Below are 19,216 nucleotides of genomic sequence, written 5' to 3' on the forward strand. Positions count from 1 at the left end.
CGGCGAAAGCAAACCCCGGAGTGTGCAGGGCCTCCCGACCCCGCCAGCCCGGCCTCGCTGCGTGAGGGACGTGCTCACAGCCGGTGCGCGGGGCGCGGCCTTCCCCTCCCTAACCCTGGCTTCTCACCTTTGCAGACTTCAGAACTAAAGGCCTCGTTAGCTCCGCCTCACCCTCCCCTGGCAGACTCCCATTCTCCAGATGAGCACACTGAGGCTCAGGGAGATGGAGACGGCCTGGGCAGCCAGAGCCACAGTTTGCACCAGACCTCCCAGCTGCCAAGTCTGAGTTCTGGGCCGTCCACAGCTCAGGCGGGAGGCGGGAGGCGGGAGGCGGGAGGCGGGAGGCCTCCCCAGGAGACGCCAGCGCACAGGCCGGCCGCTGCCCACCTGACGTTCTGGTGCCGCTTGACGTAGAGGCTGTGGAAGTTGTTGTCGGGCATGTAGCGACGGTCCCCACACTCCTTGAGCCGCTCGATGATGGTCAGCTTCATGCCCATGGAGATGTGGGCCGGGAGCACCGACAGCAGCAGGTTCTCCTGGACACGGGGACGGAGGGGGGCGGAGGGGGCGGAGGGGGGCAGGCGGGGGGCGGAGGGAGGCAGAGGGGGCAGGCAGGAGGTGGAGGGGGGCAGGCAGGGGGCGGCAGGGGACAGGCAGGGGGCGGAGGGGGACAGAGGGGGGCAGGCGTGGGGATGGAAGGGGACAGGTGGGGGCGGAGGGGGACGGAGGGGGACAGGTGGGGGGATGGAGGGCGACAGAGGGGGGCGGAGGGGGGCAGGCGGGGGGATGGAAGGGGGCAGGTGGGGGCGGAGGGGGACCGAGGGGGACAGAGAGGGACGGAGGGGGGCAGGCGGGGGGCGGAGGGGGGCAGGCGGGGTGATGTCAGACCCCAGGCTTTACCTGCACGTCTCTCCTTTCTGCTCTGCCCAACACCCCTCAACCTCTGCTGGCCCATGTCCTGCCACCAGCCCAGGCGGGCACACACCCTCGCGTGTCCCCAGCAGGCCCTGGGGTCAGCCTGCATGGGTGTCCGGCCACGTGGCCCCTGCACACGCGGCTCCAGGGGCGCCTGCCGCCCGCAGAGAAGGACGCGGGGCCCGGGGGGCGCACCCACCTGCTGGCGCTTCTCGATGCGCAGCTTGCGGCGGGTCTGGATGCACTTGACGGTGTAGGTGAAGAGCTGGCGGGCGGCGCCCTGCATCTGGTGCTTGTGGAAGGCGCCCGCCAGGTTCCCGCCCAGGAAGACGACCGCGTTGGCCAGCAGCTGAGGCGGAGACATGGCTCAGGGTGCGGCCTGGCCCTGCCCCCGGGGTGCTGTCCCCCTTGCTGAGCTGGCGATGGCACCCCCGCCCATTCCCTGACCTCCAACCCACTCAGGCTCAGGCCGCCCCTTCCTGGGCGGGCAGGGAAACTGAGGCCCAGGCGGGGGCTGGTCCCCTAGGCAGCCGCTATCACCACAGGACCAGGGCTCAGGTCGGCTCGGCACCTGCCAGCCCCTCCCTGGTCCAGAAGGCCGGACGCCAGAGACGGGGAGCCGGTCAGTTCTGGGAAGCAGGATGGCCCGGCCCAGGGCCTGAGGGGAGCACCCGGGACTGTCCCCGAAGACACAGCGCCCCCGCCCCACCCCCACCCCCGGCTGCCCAGAGCTCCCGCCTCTGCCCCCGGAGCAGGCGCCAGACCCGCCAGGAGGAAACCACATGCGCACGGCACCACCGAGTGAGACCAAGTCCGCTCACTCAGCACACGACACAGGACAGAATGCCCAGGGGTGCCCAGCCTGCGGGTGACACCCCAGGACAGTGCCCTGCACCCAGAAAAGGGCCAGGACTTGGTGAGGAGCTGAGCCTCTGGGTACCAGGCGTCGGGCTTCCAGAGAGCCTGCCCTGAGGCCATCGGGCTGCAAACAGGGCTCCCGGCTTCGGACCAACTCACCCCACGGGCCTGGCTGCCCTCAGCCCAAACCACAGCCCCTACTGACCCCCAGGACCCCTCACCTGCACCCCACCCAGACCCCCGGAGCCCCTCACCTGCAGCCACACCCAGGCTCTGGGTGACGAGGAGACCCCCATCAGCGTGCCAAGCACGAGGAGGTGGGACACGCTGGCGACGACCCCGGCCGCGACGGCCCCCCGCATGGTGAAGGGCAGCAGCGTGTACGCCACGAAGACGATGAACAGGAAGAAGGGCACCTGCACAGGACACGGTGAGTGCAGGCGGCCACGCCACCACCCAGGGCACAGCCCAGGCCCAGCCGGGGGCCCCGAGGCCGTCTCTGCCCGACCTGGGCACGGCTGGAAGCAGAGCTGAGAGGAGTGGGGTGTGGCCCCTGCGGGGGCCCCGGGACCGACCCCTCAGCCTTTCCTGGCACATGAGCCGTGCCTTTCGCTTTTCTGAGCTGGACACGTGCGACTTCCCACCCAGTGCGGGCCCACCCAGAAGGGCCCAGACAGACAGACAGCCCGGCGGACGAGGGCCGGGCCCAACCCCCCAAACCCCCAACGCTGGTCCATCCGGCTCCACAGGGACCTGATGCCCAGAGACGGTACAGTGATGAATGGCACCCAGCCCCGTACCTGCTCCCACGCACAGGCCACCTTCGTCCACGCGTCGAACACCAGCACGTAGCCCAGCGTCACCAGGCAGGCCCAGATGAGCAGCGCCGAGGCCCGGAGCCACCGCCGGACCAGGCACTCGACGTACACCAGCACGTACAGCACCACGAACACGGCGAGCGCCAGGAACGCCGTCCCCAGGACGGCCTGCTGTCCAGAGAGGTCCTGGGCGTGGAACACACACACGGACGTGTCACGGCTTCCCCGGTGGGTGCCGCCTCCTCCAGGAAGCCTGCCAGGCTTGCCTGTCCACCTGCCTCACTCACCCCGTAGCTGAAAGTGATGACGATGAGGGCGATGCAGGCCGCGATGACCACCAGCAGGAGCGTGAGCAGCAGCGGCCCGTGCTGGCTGGTGAGGCGGTACTTCTCATACAGGGCGTCCTGGCCCGGGCCCTCCTCGCCCTCATTGAGGAAATAGCGCCCCTTGGCCGGCATGCTCCGCCCTGGGCACACCTGCCCGGGAAGCCCACTCAGGAGAGCCCACGGCCTGGAGGGCATCTGTGTGCCGACACCCTCCCTGCGGGCCTAGGCCTCTGGCCTCTGCGAGCCCGGCAGGCGGGGCGGGGGAGGAGGGCCCTCGGCCTGCAAGTCCATGGGCACCGCGGTGCCTGCCGGCTCCACGCCAGGCCTCGGTCACAGCGCTTCTGGCATCTTCCTTGGCATCCAGGTCAGGCTGACCAGACTCACGGCTCCTCAGCTCTGCAGACACACAAAGTGACCCGGATGTGACCTGGGAGGCCACGTCAGGGAGGGCTGGCATCAGGGGACGGCAGGGCCATCCTCAGCCTGGGTCTGATTTATCAGCCCTAACCTGGACCCAACTCCAGGTCCTGTTTAAAGCTTTGCACACCCCGAGGTCATAAGGCTTGTCCCCTGGGTTCCCTAGAACTGCTCTGTGGGGTACAGCAGTCACCAGTCACACACGGCTCTTAAAAATTAAAGTTGATTAAAGTGAAATTAAACATTCAGCCCCCAGCCTGGCCGGTGTGGCTCAGGGGTTGAGCATAGAGCCCGGAGGCTTCCCCGCCGGGCTCCCTCCGGCAGCGGCAGCCCCGGGACTGAACCAGCGGCCAGTTACACGCAGCAACGCCTGCCTCCCGGGCCCAGGCCAAGGCCAGTGCGTCGGGGTGCCAGGCTGAGGAACCCCAAACCCCAAACCCTGAGAAATGCTAACTCCCATGGTGGCTCCATCCCCCAGCAAACTGCACACACACTCACAGACACACACACAGACACACACACTCATACACAAACACACACACACACTCACAGAAACACAGATACAACGATACACAGACACACACACACAGACACACTCACAGAAACACAGACACAACGATACACACACACACACACACACACACAGACACTCACAGAAACACAGACACAACGATACACAGACAGACAGACACACACACACACACACACACAGACACACACAGAAACAAAGACACAAAGATACACAGACACACACACTCACACACTCATGCACACAAACACACACACTCAGACACACACACAGATGCACACAGGCACACAGACACACACATGCATACAGATGTGCACACACACACAAACACACATATGCACACAGCAACACGCAAATACAGGCACAGACAGAAACGCACATATGCACGCACACAGAGACACACACATGCACAGACAGAAACGCACATATGCACGCACACAGAGACACACACATGCACAGACAGAAACGCACATATGCACGCACACAGAGACACACAAATACAGGCACAGACACACATGCACAGACAGAAACGCACATATGCACGCACACAGAGACACACAAATACAGGCACAGACACACACATGCACAGACAGAAACGCACATATGCACGCACACAGAGACACACAAATACAGGCACAGACACACATGCACAGACAGAAACGCACATATGCACGCACACAGAGACACACAAATACAGGCACAGACACACACATGCACACGCAGACGCGCAGACACACAGGCCCCAGGCTGCCTTCCCCCCCGGCCGCCGGCCTGCCCTTCCAGGCACGTGAAGCCTCCTGAGCCGGCCACAGACAGAGGACCAGCTGCGAGGGTGCGTGGGAACGGGCCTGGTGCATCCTCTCGGGGACCTAAGTAGGCCACTTCCCGGGCAACGGCGGGAGGGCCAGGGAAGGCCAGGCCGTGCACAATGCCAGCACTGCTCAGCCCTCGCCCATCCAGGGACCCGTCCAGCCCCTGAGCAGGGCAGGGCCGGGCCGGGTGGAGAGCCTGCATCTTCACTCCTGAGAGATGGCCCGGGACCCCCCCTCAGACACCCCAGGCCAGCCCCTCCCTAGGAGCCACCCCAAAACCAGACGCAGAGGCCTCCTCCGCTGGGCAAGGCCTCCGGGTCCTCTGTCTAGCACCAGGTCCATCCCACTTGCTGTATTAGGAGGTCCTCACAGCCCTTTGATGGGTCCAGAGTCAGGGGGAGGGTCCACTTAGGTCAGAGGTGACGGGGACCTGCAGGTGCAACCGGTCCTAGGTGCCTCTGGAAGGGGCTGAGCTGGGAAGGGAACCCTCTCAAACGCACACCTGTCACTGTGTCCCGGACTCCACAGCCCCAGCCAGGCCACGGGAGGCCCAGGCCGCAGGAGGCCCAGGCCACGGGAGGCTCAGACTGCAGGAGGCCCAGGCCACGGGAGGCCCAGGCCGCAGGAGGCCCAGGCCACGGGAGGCTCAGACTGCAGGAGGCCCAGGCCACGGGAGGCTCAGACTGCAGGAGGCCCAGGCCATGGGAGGCCCAGGCCGCGGGAGGCCCAGGCCACGGGAGGCTCAGACTGCAGGAGGCCCAGGCCACGGGAGGCCCAGGCCACGGGAGGCCCAGGCCACGGGAGGCCCAGGCCACGGGAGGCCCAGGCCACGGGAGGCCCAGGCCACGGGAGGCCCAGGCCACGGGAGGCCCAGGCTGTGGGAGGCTGGGGGGCAGGGGGATTCCCTGCATTCTCTCTAGTGGCCTCCTCCCAGGGAGGAATTAGGGGGCTCAGGGCACCCTCAGGTAGAAAAGGATGCCAGGAAGTATCAACCTCCTCCCCCTGGGGGAGGACTCCCTGCAGCCCAGGCCTGAGAGGGGTGGAGGATCCACGTACAAAACCCACTGAGCGCCCACTGTGTGCCCGGCGCTGTGTGCTCCAAGCCCACTCGCCGCCCTGTAGGTGAATGGGACTCCCGCTTCCATTGCGTGGATGTGGGACCTGAGGTACAGAGAGGTCCAGCCATTTCCCTGAGGTCACACAGCTGGTGAGAGAGCCGGGATTTGAACACAGGCCATCGGGGCCCACTCTCGTCCTGTCCATCGCCCTCATGGCGCCACCATCCACGGCGCCCATCACATCTCAAATGTCACCCCTCCTGCCCTCCCTGTGGGGGCCCAGGGCAAGGTCAGGCGGCCTCCTCAGTCAGCTCGGTCCAGGGCGGCCTCCTCAGTCAGCTCGGTCCAGGGCGGCCTCTTTTTCCAGGAAGCCCTCCGAGCTACGCCACACACCGTCGTCTCGCGTCCCACAGACGAGACAGGCCGCCGGGCTCTCCTGGCCGGATGCTGCCCAGCGGGGTCCAGGTTCCGCAGCTGCTGGAAGTCGGGGGCCTGGACCTCAAATTACCACCCAGGACTGGGCCTTCAGGGAAGCACAGGAAATCGGTCCCCTGTGGAGCTGGCGGATCCGGCAGCCAACAGCCTACCACACCCTGGGGACTTCGAGCCCACCCCCTGCTTTCAGATGTGCGGGCCCCCACTTCCTCACCCAGGCTGTGCTGGCAGGAACCCCAGCCTCCGGGCAGGAGGCCCGGCTGCACAGGGCCTGGCTGGTGGCCTCAGAAAGAGGAAGTGGGGGCAGCAGGCCTGAGGAGAGGAGGCCCGCTCAGTCCCCTCGCCGTCCCTGCGCCCACACCCCAAAACCCACAGTGCAGGCTCAGCCCCTAGGATGGCTGAGAGCTCGAGGGCTGGGTCCCAGGTGGGGGTGAGGTAGCCCAGGCCGCGAGGGAGCTGTGAGGGAGACCAGCGGCCGCTCTGCCCAGCACAGGCCGGGCACTTAGGGGGACCTCATGGAACCAAGAGATGCCAGCCGTTCTGGCCTCACTCTGCTCATGGGCAAACCCCCAAGTCGGGGGAGTGAGGCGCAGTCACAATGGCCGACAGGCCAGGTTCACAGGACAACTGGCCAATGAGCCCAGAGAGAAGGCCCAGTCCCAGAGCCGAGGCCCATCCCTGGGCACAGGCACCAAGAGGCTGGGTCCCCGGGGCCCCGCCCTCCCGGGGACAGGCCGCAAAGCCACCAGGCAGGGGTAAAAGCTGAAGCCCCCCAGTGACGTGAGCAGCCCAGCCCCTCTCTCTGCTCCCCCAAAACTCCTCGGCTGATGACCCCACCCCCGGGGACCACAGGCTGCCGTTCAGCCTTGGGGGGCAGAGGCCTGCGCTCCAGCTCCAGCTCCAACCCGCTCCCTGGCCCTGGGCAGGTCTGTGCCCAACCTGGGCCTGGGGTCCCCGCTTGCACAGGCGTGACGTCACACCCCTGAGGCCCGGCTGTGGCTGCGTGGGGAGGACTAAGAAGCGGCAGGAGAGACACCTGGAGGCTAGTTCTGGAGGGGGCGGGCACAGAGAGGAAAGTATTCTTTGTATCCCAAATCCTCATTTCTGCTTTTCCTCTGTCCTCTTTAAAACGCAAATACCCCACTTATCACTCACTCCCAAGGCACCAGCTGCCTGGGATAATCCATCCAGTGTGCCACCTCCAGTGCCAATTCTAATGACAGTTCATCCATTCATTCACCTTGAGAGGAAGCAGTCATTCATTCAGTCATTCATTCACCAGATACACACTAGAACCTTCCGTGCGCCAGGCCCCAGGTGAGGTGCCAAGAGGCAGGCACTCCAGGCACACGCTCCCAGAAGGCACAGACCTCATGCCCAGGTGTCTGCAAGGGCGCTGCACACAGTAGGTGCTCAGGCAACCATGTCTATTGGAAGGCCAGTGCCCCCCCAACACACACCCTTCTTGCCTGAAATTTCACCATTAGTGACTCACTCCTTTAATCACGGCCCTCACTCGGCCCTTTAGGAGGGAAACCCTTTCCTGCCATGTGTAGCACACTCTCAGCCCTTCCCCTCGATAAGGAAGAAGGCAGAAAGGGGAGTCCAGCTGGCCTTGGGGGGCCTCACGCCGTGCTAGTCCTGCCCGGGGCCACGGGACAGCGGGCTCCCCACGGCCACCCAGACAGCAAGGCCCGAGAGGGCCCGGGAGGTGGGAGAGGAGATGCATCCAAACCCACAGACAGACGGAACCAGGGGAACCACTGAACTGGGGAGGGGGGAGGAAGGGTGTGAGTTCGAGTCTGAATCCGGCACTGCTCGCTGCCTGTTTAAAGACGCAGCAGAGGCCAGAGGAGGCAGAGCCAGGAGGGCTCATCGTTTACGTCGGACGGTGGCCAAGGGGAGCAGAAACCACCAAAGAATGCCAGGTAGCGCTGTATGTAGCAAATGCACCCTGACATCACTCAAAACCTACCAAGAGCAAAACCCCAAGAAGAGCGATCAGGGAAACATCTGCAGGTCCTACCACACGGCGTGGCCTCCCTCCTATGTAAAGAGCGCCTACGAAAAAACAACAAGTAAATTAAAAGACCACTAACCCAGCAGAAACATGGGAGACGGGCATGAACAGGAAGTTCACAGAAAGGCAATGCAAATGGCTCCTAAGCATTTGGAAAGAAGCTGACCGCCCCCGCCACGCACGCACGCACGCACGCACGCACGCATAAGAGAAATGCAGATCAACTCTACGGAGGAAAGCCAGTTTTACTTATCCGACTGGCAAAAGCGCTTCACAGACCTGTGTTGGCCGGGCTGGGTAAAACAGGCACTCACACTCACACTCACACTCACTCACACTCACACACTCACACTCACACACTCACACACTCACACTCACACTCACACTCACTCACACTCACACACTCACACTCACACACTCACACTCACACTCACACACTCACACACTCACACTCACACACTCACACTCACACACTCACTCTCACACTGCACTCACTCACCCTGACAGGAGTGAGGCTCAGCACACCCCTGGAAAGGCAGGTAAGTCATATCTAACCAAGTCGCTAAGGTACACAGACCTTTGACCTAGCAGATCTACTTCAGGGAATTTATCCTGCTCACACCTCCAGGTGTGTGAAGTGATGTGTCCAAATTATTCTCGGCAGCATCGTGTGCAGCAGCAAAAGACGGGAAACGGCGCAGCTACCGGTCAGAAGCTGGTGACATACATCAGGGCCCATCCTGACGACGGAACACTATGCAGCTGTCAGAAAGAGGGGGCAGCAGCCAAAACAGCGCTGTCCCGGGGAATCCGCAACTAATCCCCATGGCGACGGCAGTGCCTGGGAGAGGGGTGGAACCAGGACACGGAAAACCACAGCTGCTGCGGGGCCGAGCGAACAGTCGTCCCTCCCTGTTTCTAGTGTCATGTAGCTCGTGCCATTTTTTAAAAAGTTTTCACAGGAAAACCAGGATCTACTGTGTACATCGTGTCCACAGTTAACAACACTGCACTGCAGACGTTCAAGTTTTTTCTCAGAGGGTAGGTTGTATGTGTCATCAGAAAAATCCTCATAGATGGAGTAAAAGAAAACTTGTGGAGGTGATGAACGGTTGATGGCATAGATGGTGGCGATGGTTTCACGTGTGTATACTTATCTCCAAACCTATGAAGTTGTCTACATTATAAATGTACAGCCCGGCCGGTGTGGCTCAGTGGTTGGTTGATCATCGACCCATGCACCAAGAGGTCACGGGTTCGATACCCGGTCAGGGCAATGTAAAGAAAAAAGTACAGCTTTTGGTATGTCAATCATATCTCAATAAAGTGGTTTTTAAAATAAACAAAGTGAATAACGACACTAGAAAAATTCAAACGACAATATAAGGCGGTTGATGACTAAAGTGACTGTAAGTTTAGTATGTTGACATGGAAAGATGTGTTCCTAGCATGTTTGTCCGTGTGTAGAGGCACATATATGCATATACGTGTGTAAACATAAAAATACATTAAATTGCTTTAGAAAGAAAACAAGTCTTGGGTGCACGGTGTCTAAGCTGCATGACCTTGAGGAAGCTGCGGACCCCCTCTGTGCCTCAGTTTCCCATTCTGACCACAGGGCTTTGAGGGGGCTCGATGGGGCGATGTGGGCAGAGCACCGGGGCCGTGCGTGGCACCCAGGACCCGGGTCGAGAGGACACGGATCATCAGGCTGGCAGTGAGCCCGGAACCGGCGCCTCCCGCCCTCCCCCGCCCCGGCCCTGTCCGAGCCCAGGCCCTCGCTCTCCCCCGAGAGTGATCTGGCCTCTGGGGTGGAGACACCTGTGGTCAGCACCTCGGGGTGCTGCCTGGGGCCATGAGGAGCAACACGGTTGACACCCCCATGTGGTGCCGGGTAGGCCTCAAGGGAGCAGCTACCCACTGGGCCAGGGGTTTGTGGGGATGTCGGTCCGAGGCAGCGAGAACTCCCGGGGGCATCTGGCCCCCACCCCAAGCCCTCGAGGTCTGCTGACAGGAGAGAAAGCGTAACCCCCAACCCCCCAGATAACACGGCAACCTCTGAGCCCAACCGGAGGCAAAGGCAGAAAACCAGGCAGGCTGGGGACCCCACGGTCAGCCCTGCAGCACCCCCAGCCGAGTGAGCAGGGCTGGGACCGGCCTGGGCACGTCCTGCCACCCTGACCCCCAGCCAGGGGACCCTCTGGGATCCTAACCTGCTCGGCCAAAGTCCCCAGCTGGGCAGCAGCAGGGCGAAGCCTCAAACCCAGACCTGCCCATTCCACAGCCAGGCTCTCTGCACCCGCCCCTGCGCTTCCCGAGGCGTGCTCTGCCCAGGGCCGGGCACCACGAGCGGTCACGCGTGGCCACCTCGCCCGTGTCTGTCACGGGAGGTGCACGTTAACCCTCTCCTCCTTCACGATCCCCTGAGCACATGGCAAAGCAAAGGCTCCGGCGAGTGCTGCAGGGAAGGGAGGAGGGAAGGGAGGTGTTGAAGGAAAGACAGCTGCGCCTTTCTCAGGCCTCCTGGCTCGAGGGGCTCTTCCTGCAGGAAGTCCCGGAAGCCTGGGAAGTGCTGGCTCAGCGCCTCGGAGAGTCAGCTCGGAGCTTCTCCCCGCAGACTTCCTGGGCCACTGTGGCCAGACAGCCCGCTGTCCTCCCCGCCCCTTCTCTGACGGCCTGGGAGCCCCACTCCCCCACCCCCACCCGGCCCTGGTTGGGCAGGATGGGCACACAGTGGGGGGACCGGCCCAGCCCCGAGCTCGGCCTCCGGGATGGGGGTGAGAGAAGACACAGGAGACCCCTGGGGAGACGCCCCTGCCCTCTGGGCGTTTTGGGAGACAACCTGCCCCGCCTCCTGCCTCTCCCATGCAGGGCAGCGAGGTGGCCCCTGCCTCCAGCTCCCCACCGGCCATGGCAAAGCAGGGCCCCAGGCCGACCGCCAGGAGACCCTCCCAGCTCTGCCCCTCTTGCCTGGGCCTGATCCCCCCAGCGTCTCCTCGGACCAGCAGAGGAGCCGACCACAGAGAGGGCAGGGGGCAGGGCACCCCCACCCGGAATCCGCAGGCCATGTTCCAGGCCTTAGCGGCCCCTGGCCATTCCCAGAGCCCAGGGAGGCATCACGGCGCCCGCAGCCACTGCCCGGCCCCCAGGTCCCAGTCTGGCTCCTGCAGCGCCAGCCCCCACCCCGGGGGGGAGACCCCATTTCCCCCGGCTTCCTGAGCACCTGGGCCCGGCCAGCACAGCCCGGAAGTGCCCTTCTGCAGGGAAGCAGTCCAGCCGACCACCCCCAAACCACAGCCCGGCTTCCGGAGCGGCACCCGCACAGCAGGCACCCACATGGGGCTCAAGAGGCCCTCCGTAGCCGGCCTTGGAGCCAGCCCCCCTTCCGGGCCACTCACTCCTCCCACAAACCCCTGCTCTCCAGAGCCAGGGTCGGCTGTGCACGCACGGGGGGGCCTCGATGGAATCTCAGGCCACAGCATCCCCCCACCCTCCACCCCCGCAAACCCGAGCCTCCCCGGGATAGTCCCCCAGCTCCCCGCACCCGCCCAGGACCCCAAGAACACCCAGCCCCGTCCCGCTCACCCCCTGGCCAGGAACCACCGGCGGGGCTCCCCAGGCCTCCTTCGGGGCTGCATGATTTGACTGATTTCGGTTCCCCAAACAAGCCCCGCCCACAGCAGCCTGAAAGCAGTGCCTCCTCCCCACCCCGAGCGCCCTCTGCCTGGCAGGCTCCTGCCCGCCCTCCGTGCCTGCTCAGCTGCCACCTCCTCCAGGAGGGCCGCCGAGACCACCTGATTTGGCTGCAGAGCCTGCCCTTCCTCCAGCACAGGGCGCCCGGCCTGCCACTGCCCGGGAGGGACACCCCTCCCCAGAGAGGCCTGGCCATGCACTGCCAGCTCCCAGGACACAACCCCACCAGCACACAGGCGACTCGGGCCCTAAACTCCATGGCCGGGCCGGATACAGCCGCACTCACCCCCACCTGGTCCGTGTGCCTGAGCTCACGGGTCACGCCTCCCAGGACGCGGTTTCCCCCCTGAGCCCCCGCCCCAGCCTGTCCTAGCGGCGAAATGACCTCGGGGCTACGAAAACCTCGGAAAGCCGGAGAAGGCCACCCAAGAGGAGCTGAGCCCACCTGGTCCAAGGCTCACCGCCCGCCCGCCCGCCCGCCCGCCACCGAGACGGCGCGTGGGGACGGGGCAGGGCCTGGAAGCTGCTCCGCACGAGGTGTCGCCAGGGCCGGGCGAGGCCACGCCGTGACGCGGGCAGCTGAGAAATCCGTGGGCAGCGGCAGGCGGAGCTGGGTGCTGATGGCTATCGGTGGGCATGCTGCCACCTCCTTGGGGCCCGGGGGTGGCAGGCAACTGGGCGGGGAGGGGGCCGAGGGCCCCAGGCCGGCAGGAGGGGGCAGAGGGCCCCGGCCCGGGCCTCAGATGCCTGGGACAGGCTTTCCACGCCTGCCACTCTCCCTGAAACCTGCCGGGCACTGCCCCGTACAGGGGAGGAAACAGGAATGAGGATCAGCCAGGGCGCAGGCCGCCGGGCAGGTTCCCTCCCCACCGAGGCCGGACGGACGGGCAGACAGAGCCGCACCCCAGCCGGGCCAGCCATGCAGCCACCTCCCTGCTCAGCGGCTCCCGTCCAGGAGCGGCGTGGCACCTCTTCCCAGCACAGACCCGCGGGGACCACAGCTACGTAGATCTTATTTTTTAATTTAAAAATATCTTTTAATTGATTTCAGAGAGAATAAGGGAGAGGGAAAGAGAGAGAAACATCAAGGATGAGAGTGAATCATGGATCGGCTGCCTCCTGCACGCCCCCCACTGGGGATCGAGCCTGCAACCTGGGCATGTGCCCTGACCGGGAATCGAACTGAGCCATGACCTCCAGGTTCAAAGTCGACACTCAACCACTGAGCCACACCGGCCAGGCTACGTAGGACTTTTAAGCAGAGTAAACTCTCCAAAGATCCACCATCAGCACCTCCTCCCCCTGAGACCCAACCCCACCAAAGCCCCACCTGGGCTGTGATACGCGCGGCCTGCTCCCGAGGCCCCAGTTCCCAGAAGGCTGAGCATTATCGTCCGACTGGGCAACGCTGCCGTCAGCTCAGTGACAGAGTGCCCCGCCCGCTCTCCCTCCCGGACAGGAGGAGGGAGACAGGGGCGGCCACCAGCTACCTCATCCTGACCCTGGGGTGGGAGGTGAAAAGTCATGGAAAATGCTGCCTGGCCGGCGAGGCTCAGTGGTTGAGCATCGGCCTATGAACCAGGAGGTCACGGTTCCATTCCCAGTCAGGGCACATGCCCGGGTTGCAGGCTCGATCCCCAGTGGGGGGCGTGCAGGAGGCAGCCGATCCATGATTCTCTCTCATCGATGCTTCTGTCTCGCTATCCCTCTCCCTTCCTCAATAAAAATCAATAAAAACATATTTTAAAAAATAGATGTTATGGAAAATCCAAAGGGCCGGTCACCTACCTCCCAGCTGAGGCCCTGACTCAGCCCCAGCCACCTGGCACACGGGGGTGCAGACCAAGGCCCGGCCCGGGACTCCCTCCGGGGAGCCTGAGTCCACCCCCCCCCCCGTCCCCCACACCAGCCTCATCACAGACTGGCACAGGGTCCTGCGCACAAACGGGACAGCTCCCGGGAGGGCGGGGAGGGGGTGGACACCCTGAGGCCCACTCACAGGGTGACCAGGACAGGAGAGCGCCCCCTGGGCCTCAATTTTCTCCCCTATAAAGTGAGGACAGAGGTCACCTACCACACCTACAGGGCGGTGGGGAGGCAGGGCTGGGTTAAAGCGATAGTTCCAGATTGTAAAGAGGGGTCCGCGCCACAAAGCGACATTAAGCCAGACCTTTGTCTCCTCTTAAAAGGCCCCCCAAAGCCTGTGTGGAGGCCCCACTCCTGCCCCATCCCATGGCTCGCTGCACCGAGGCCCTTCGAGACCACCCCGCACCGACACCCCGGAAATGCCACTTCTTTCCCACAGAAAACCACTGCAGACTCCCCCCAGCATCCACACCGTCCCTCTCGGGCCGAGAATCCGGAACAATCGCAAGCCTCCCCCTCCTCCACACCCACACCACACCCGGGGCCACCGGAAAACCCCAGAAAGCCCAGGGCCCGGCGGGAGGCGGGCAGACCTGCAGCTCCCCCCGAGACTGCACCCCCAGACCCCGCACTTCCTGCCCGGCCGCCGGGCCCTCCACACTTCCTCTCTAGCCTCCTCGCATTGCATCTCAGTATCTCCCTCAGCCTCGTCCCGGCAAAAGCGCATCCGTGAAGTCAGGTTCAAGGTCCTATTCAGGGACGGCTTCTTCTGAAACGTGTTCATAGCTGACAACTGAGCACGCTCATCCCCGGAGAGGCCAGTACCACCCGAGGCCACAGTACCACCAAGACCACGCAGCAGGTGCCCCCCGAGAGGGGCTGGTCCAAGTCGCCCCTCATTCCCAGCTGTGCTCAGAGCTAGTGACAGCCCACGGTCACACGCCATCCCAGGCGGAGCGGCCCAGACACCGGCCGCCTGTCCAGGCCGTGGGCCAGGGGTCTGCGGCTCCGAGCCCAGCTGGCCCCCCGCCAGGGCTGGCCACAGAGGAAGCCCCGGTGCCCGCTGTCCCCAACTCCCGGTGGCGAGAGGGAAGAGGCGCTTCTCCCGTGTGTGCCCATGTGTCCGTGTGCGGAGCGTGTGGGTGGAGAGGTCCGGAAGGACCCATCGCCATGGTGCGCGCTGGCCCGAGGCCGCGGGCTGGGCGGGCTGGGCGGACGGAGCTGGCCGGCGCTGCAGGCATCCGCTCCGTCTCGGCATGCGCTCCCTCCCAGAGCTGGTGTTTGTTTATTTTCCCAGCCTAATAAAATAAATCCAGCGGCCTTCCTCACTCGTGGGCAGCCATTGAGAAAAGCAGAGCGTACTTGTCCGTGTGAGTGACAGCCCTGAGCGGGAGGCGGCCGAATCTGTCGCTCCCAGACTTCCAGGGGCGACGGCCTGCAGCGGCTGTGCACCTTCCCGGCGAGGTGAAGAGCCGGTGACAGGTTGTCTCTGGTCCTCTGTCCAGGAGCCGGGCCACCCGGCTGTCTGCCCAGGAGGCCCGAGAGCCTCCTCCGCCCCAGCCCAGACCCTGTCCATCCCCTGCCCGGCCAGGCCCGCCTGCTGAGGCCGGTGTCTGGCGGTCCCCGTGGGCCCAGCCATAGGACAGAGGGCGCCCCATCCCCACACCCCACGTTACCTGGCTCTCCTCCGGGGCCCCTGGGCAGCGGGGCGGGGGGCTGAGCCGGCACGCGGGTGGCCGGGCCCTCGCCTGCCCCTGGCCGGCCGGCATCCAGGCTCCCACATGTGCAGGCTGCTTCCCCGGCTACCTAATGCGGGTGAGTCACATCTGGGACCCACAACTTCCTGCTCCGCGGCGGCCACGGGGGCAGCGCCTCAGCTCAGCGCCCCAGGGGTGCGTGGGGGCCCCCTCCCTGCTGCAGCCGAGCCCTCCGCGGGAGTGGGGGGAGCTGTCAGGCCTGGCTCCGGGCTCCAATGACTTCATGGAAATTGGAAGCTTTAAGCTGGAACAATTTTCAAAAAGTGAAAATAAAACACGCACCAGAAACCTCCATTAGGAGCCCCGAGAGCGCGGTCGGAGGCGGGGGGGGGGGGGGAGGGGGAGCAAATGGATTCTTAATGCGCAGTTAGAGGCGAGAGCAGCCTGGCATGCCGCTCGCCCTGGCTCCGCCGCTCACACGCCGGCCCCGGGCCTCAGTTTCCCCACCCACATCGTGTGGGGCCTAGTCCATCTCCGAGAATCCAAGGTCTCCAGCCCAGCCGGCTGCCTCTCCAATCCCAGCTGCCCCTCCACCCGCCGAGTGGGGCCAGGCCAGGGCCCTTGCCTGGAGTCCCCACTCCAAACTGCCAGAGCCCCAGAGAACCCCGGCCAGCCCTGGGACCCCTGAGGCCAGGAACCAAACCTCACGCCCCTTCTGCATTGCCAGGCCTCAGTTTCCCCACTGGGGTCCTGGAGGGCTCAGCGGTGAGGCAGCAGAGGAGGAGGGGCTGGGAAGCAGCCAGCAGAGACCTCCTGAGACAGGGAAGCACCTCCCGGTCCCCGGGGAGCCCTTCTGAGCACGTGTCTGGGATGCTAGGGTCATCGTCTACCTTTTATCCTCACAGGAAACCCTTCTGTTGGTAACAAAGTGGGGTTCCCAGCTGACACCTCCTGCCCTCCCCGGCCCCCCTTCCAGCTCTTTCCCCAGAGGAGACAGTGGTCAAACTCTTTGCTGCCGACTGCCTGCACCCCCCGCCCGCCCGCACCCCCAGCCCAGCCAGCGCCCCAGGGGTGCGTGGGGGCCCCCTCCCTGCTGCATGATGAGAGTATCATCCATCAGCTGCCCCCTCCCTGTCGCCGCTGATACCAACTGGGCACAGGCTAACTGGTTCTGTGATCAGCACGTGGACAGGGCCCCATGAGGAGGGTCCTGCTCGTGCCTCCCTCTAGAGAAGAGGAGACGGAGGGTCAGAGAGGCCCCCCGCGCTCCTGAGCACACAGCGCCACGGAAAGGCAGAGCCAGGGTTCCAACTCAGGGCTGACTCTCAGCCACGCAGGCCACGACCCTCCTGGGAGCAAGGCTGCCTCAAACCCCACTCCGCCCTCCTCAGCAGGGTGTCCTGGGCCACTCGGTGCTCCCAGACCTTCCGGACCAACTTCCCCAGAGGAGGGGCGACCTGAGGCTCTCCGAGCACCGGACCGGGAAGACTGGTTTGGGCTCGAACACGGTGCCAGGGCACAAAGCCCAGGCTCGAACCTTCCCTGTCCCACTCGGCAGCACCCGGCCTCCTCCCTGTGGGTGGGACCCCCCGGGGTGCTGGGGACAGAAACGTGACTGGCACCCGGCCCCTGAGATCCAAGCTCCCAGGTTGAGACGTGGGCCGATGGCACGGCACAGAGATCGGGCGAGGCACCGTGAAGGCCAGACACAGCCCGGAGCTCAGGGGACAGACACCTCATCCTCAGACGAGGGGACCCAAGATGGGGCGTCCCAGGCCGAGAAGGTGGCCCGGACACTCCCTGACTGGTGCGCGGGAGCCAAGGCGGCAGGGAGCGCACCGTGGGCAGGAAGGGCTAGAACTCCAGCAGGAACAAGGCAGAGGGTTGGCCCGGGGGCCACTGAGCAGGGGGCCGACAGCCTGGCCCACTCAGCTACTCAGATGTGGAGCCCCCCCCCCCGGAAGAGCCCCCACAGCACCCCAATGCGCTGTGAACGCGGGCAGCTTCAGGGAGGGGCCTGAGCAGGGAATAATCCTCTCTCCCACGCACCTCAGCCCTTCCTTGCCCTTGGGGAGAGCTGGGGGCTCATCACACGCCCGTGGAGCCTGGAGAGGGGTCTGTGCCATCGGCTGTAACTCACCCCCAACCCAGCCCCTCGGGACGAAGAAGAGCCTGGGGGGCTCTGGGGTGAGAGCCCCATCGAGGGACTTGGGCCAGGTTACGTGACCTTGGCAGCTCAGGGAGCCCCCCGGTGAAGGTCGGGACGGTGTCCTCCAGCCCCTTGTGAGGGCACACAGCAGGTGCTCAGTTAAAGCTGGTGGGCAAGGGAGGCCAGAGGCGTTCCCTCAGCTCCACCCCTAGTTCCTGCCTGTACCCCATGCTCCCCTGGGCAAAGACCCTCCATGGCCGGGCGGGTGTGGCTCGTGATTGAGAGTCAACCTATGAACCAGGAGGTCACAGTTCAGGGCACAAGCCCGGCTGGTGGGCTTGATCGCCAGTGGGGGACGTGCAGGAGGCAGCCGGTCCATGATTCTCTCTCATCACTGATGTTTCTCTCTCTCCCTTCTTCTCTGAAACCAATAAAATATTTTTTTAAAAGGCCCTCCCGGCTTTGCTGTGCCTCCTGAGCCAAGGCTGGCTCCTCCTCCTGACCCCACACGCCAGGTCCCTGGCCCTGCTACCCGGCTGCCTCCCCCTTCCCTGCCTCTCTGCCACGCCGGCTGCTGAAAATGCTATTCGTCCTCCCAACCAAGTGCAGATGCCACCTCTTCCAGGACGCCCTCCCAGTGCCCCGTCGCCCCCTCCCCTGGGCCACGGGCCTCTCCACAGAGGGCATTCCTGGGACCCTCCTTCCGCTCGGTGACAGCTCCCTGTTCCTGGGGGAACCGCCGTCTGGTGTCCACTGAGAGATGGGGGGGGTGACTCAGCCGTGCAGGGAGACGCAATCCTGGAACTTCTGTTTCCACCACGTGGGGAAACGCGCTCCGTCGTCTGGCCGGGGACGGGGCGGGGGCGGGCACCGTGCCAGTCAGGCTCCGGGCGGCCTCCGGTGACCCGGCCTCCTGTGCTCACGCCCCTGCACAATCACACCATCACACACACACACACACACACACACACAACACACACACAACAAAATAGTGCAAAGCTCGCTGTGGGATTTCTGAGGTCACGCAGGACGTCGCGCCGCCCCTCGCTACCTCCGGGATCAGCCAGTGGGGGAAGCTCCCACCACGCGGCCTCCTGCCAAAGCCAGCACCAACTTGCCAACCACGGAAGCAGGTCCACTGGCCCCGGTGCAGACTGGGCCGCCTCGTTCTCACCGTGAGTGGGGGTCACCTCTCCCCAAGACGTCCCCATGACATTTCTGCCAAATTGATCCGCACCCAGCTTCCCCCAGTGAGAACCCAGCGGAAACAGCCCACTCCGTGCGGCCAGTGAGCGGCCTGCGTCCCTACGCTCAGCCCGCCCGGAGGGGGGTGGGGGTGACCTCGCTGAGGCGGGCTCAGCCTTGGGGTCCCAGACCCATTTTTCACAGGGGGGGTGGGAGGTGATTCCCACGCACCGCATCCCCTCAGCCTCCAGGGCTCCGGGATGGGCAGGGACCCTGGGCAGTGCTCAGGGCCACCCCTTCTCTTCCTTCACAAGCAGGGAGCGGGGTGTCCAGAGCAGCCCCTGGGGTCAGGTACAAGTTACAGGCTAGAACAGGGGCCTCCGACTCCTCATCAGGGGTGCCAAGGGGTGGAGGGTGAGCCGCAAAGCCACCCCACAT

At 64.5% G+C, this 19,216-nt stretch overlaps 1 protein-coding gene across 1 annotated transcript in view; it reads right to left on the minus strand.

The window, feature by feature from the left end:
- ADCY7 (adenylate cyclase 7) overlaps nucleotides 1-19,216 on the minus strand; it is a 38,272-nt gene that overhangs the window by 13,293 nt on the left and 5,763 nt on the right. Inside the window, exons 3-7 of the mRNA XM_054710824.1 lie at nucleotides 2,879-3,313; nucleotides 2,574-2,777; nucleotides 2,028-2,189; nucleotides 1,115-1,264; nucleotides 388-536 (exon numbers count right to left, since the gene is read on the minus strand). Of these exons, the coding sequence (XP_054566799.1) occupies nucleotides 388-536; nucleotides 1,115-1,264; nucleotides 2,028-2,189; nucleotides 2,574-2,777; nucleotides 2,879-3,112 (899 nt within the window). The 5' untranslated portion in view covers nucleotides 3,113-3,313. The remainder of the gene's footprint in view (nucleotides 1-387; nucleotides 537-1,114; nucleotides 1,265-2,027; nucleotides 2,190-2,573; nucleotides 2,778-2,878; nucleotides 3,314-19,216) is intronic.

Source organism: Eptesicus fuscus, chromosome 21 (genome assembly GCF_027574615.1).
Source record: "Eptesicus fuscus isolate TK198812 chromosome 21, DD_ASM_mEF_20220401, whole genome shotgun sequence".
Taxonomy (NCBI): domain Eukaryota; kingdom Metazoa; phylum Chordata; class Mammalia; order Chiroptera; family Vespertilionidae; genus Eptesicus; species Eptesicus fuscus.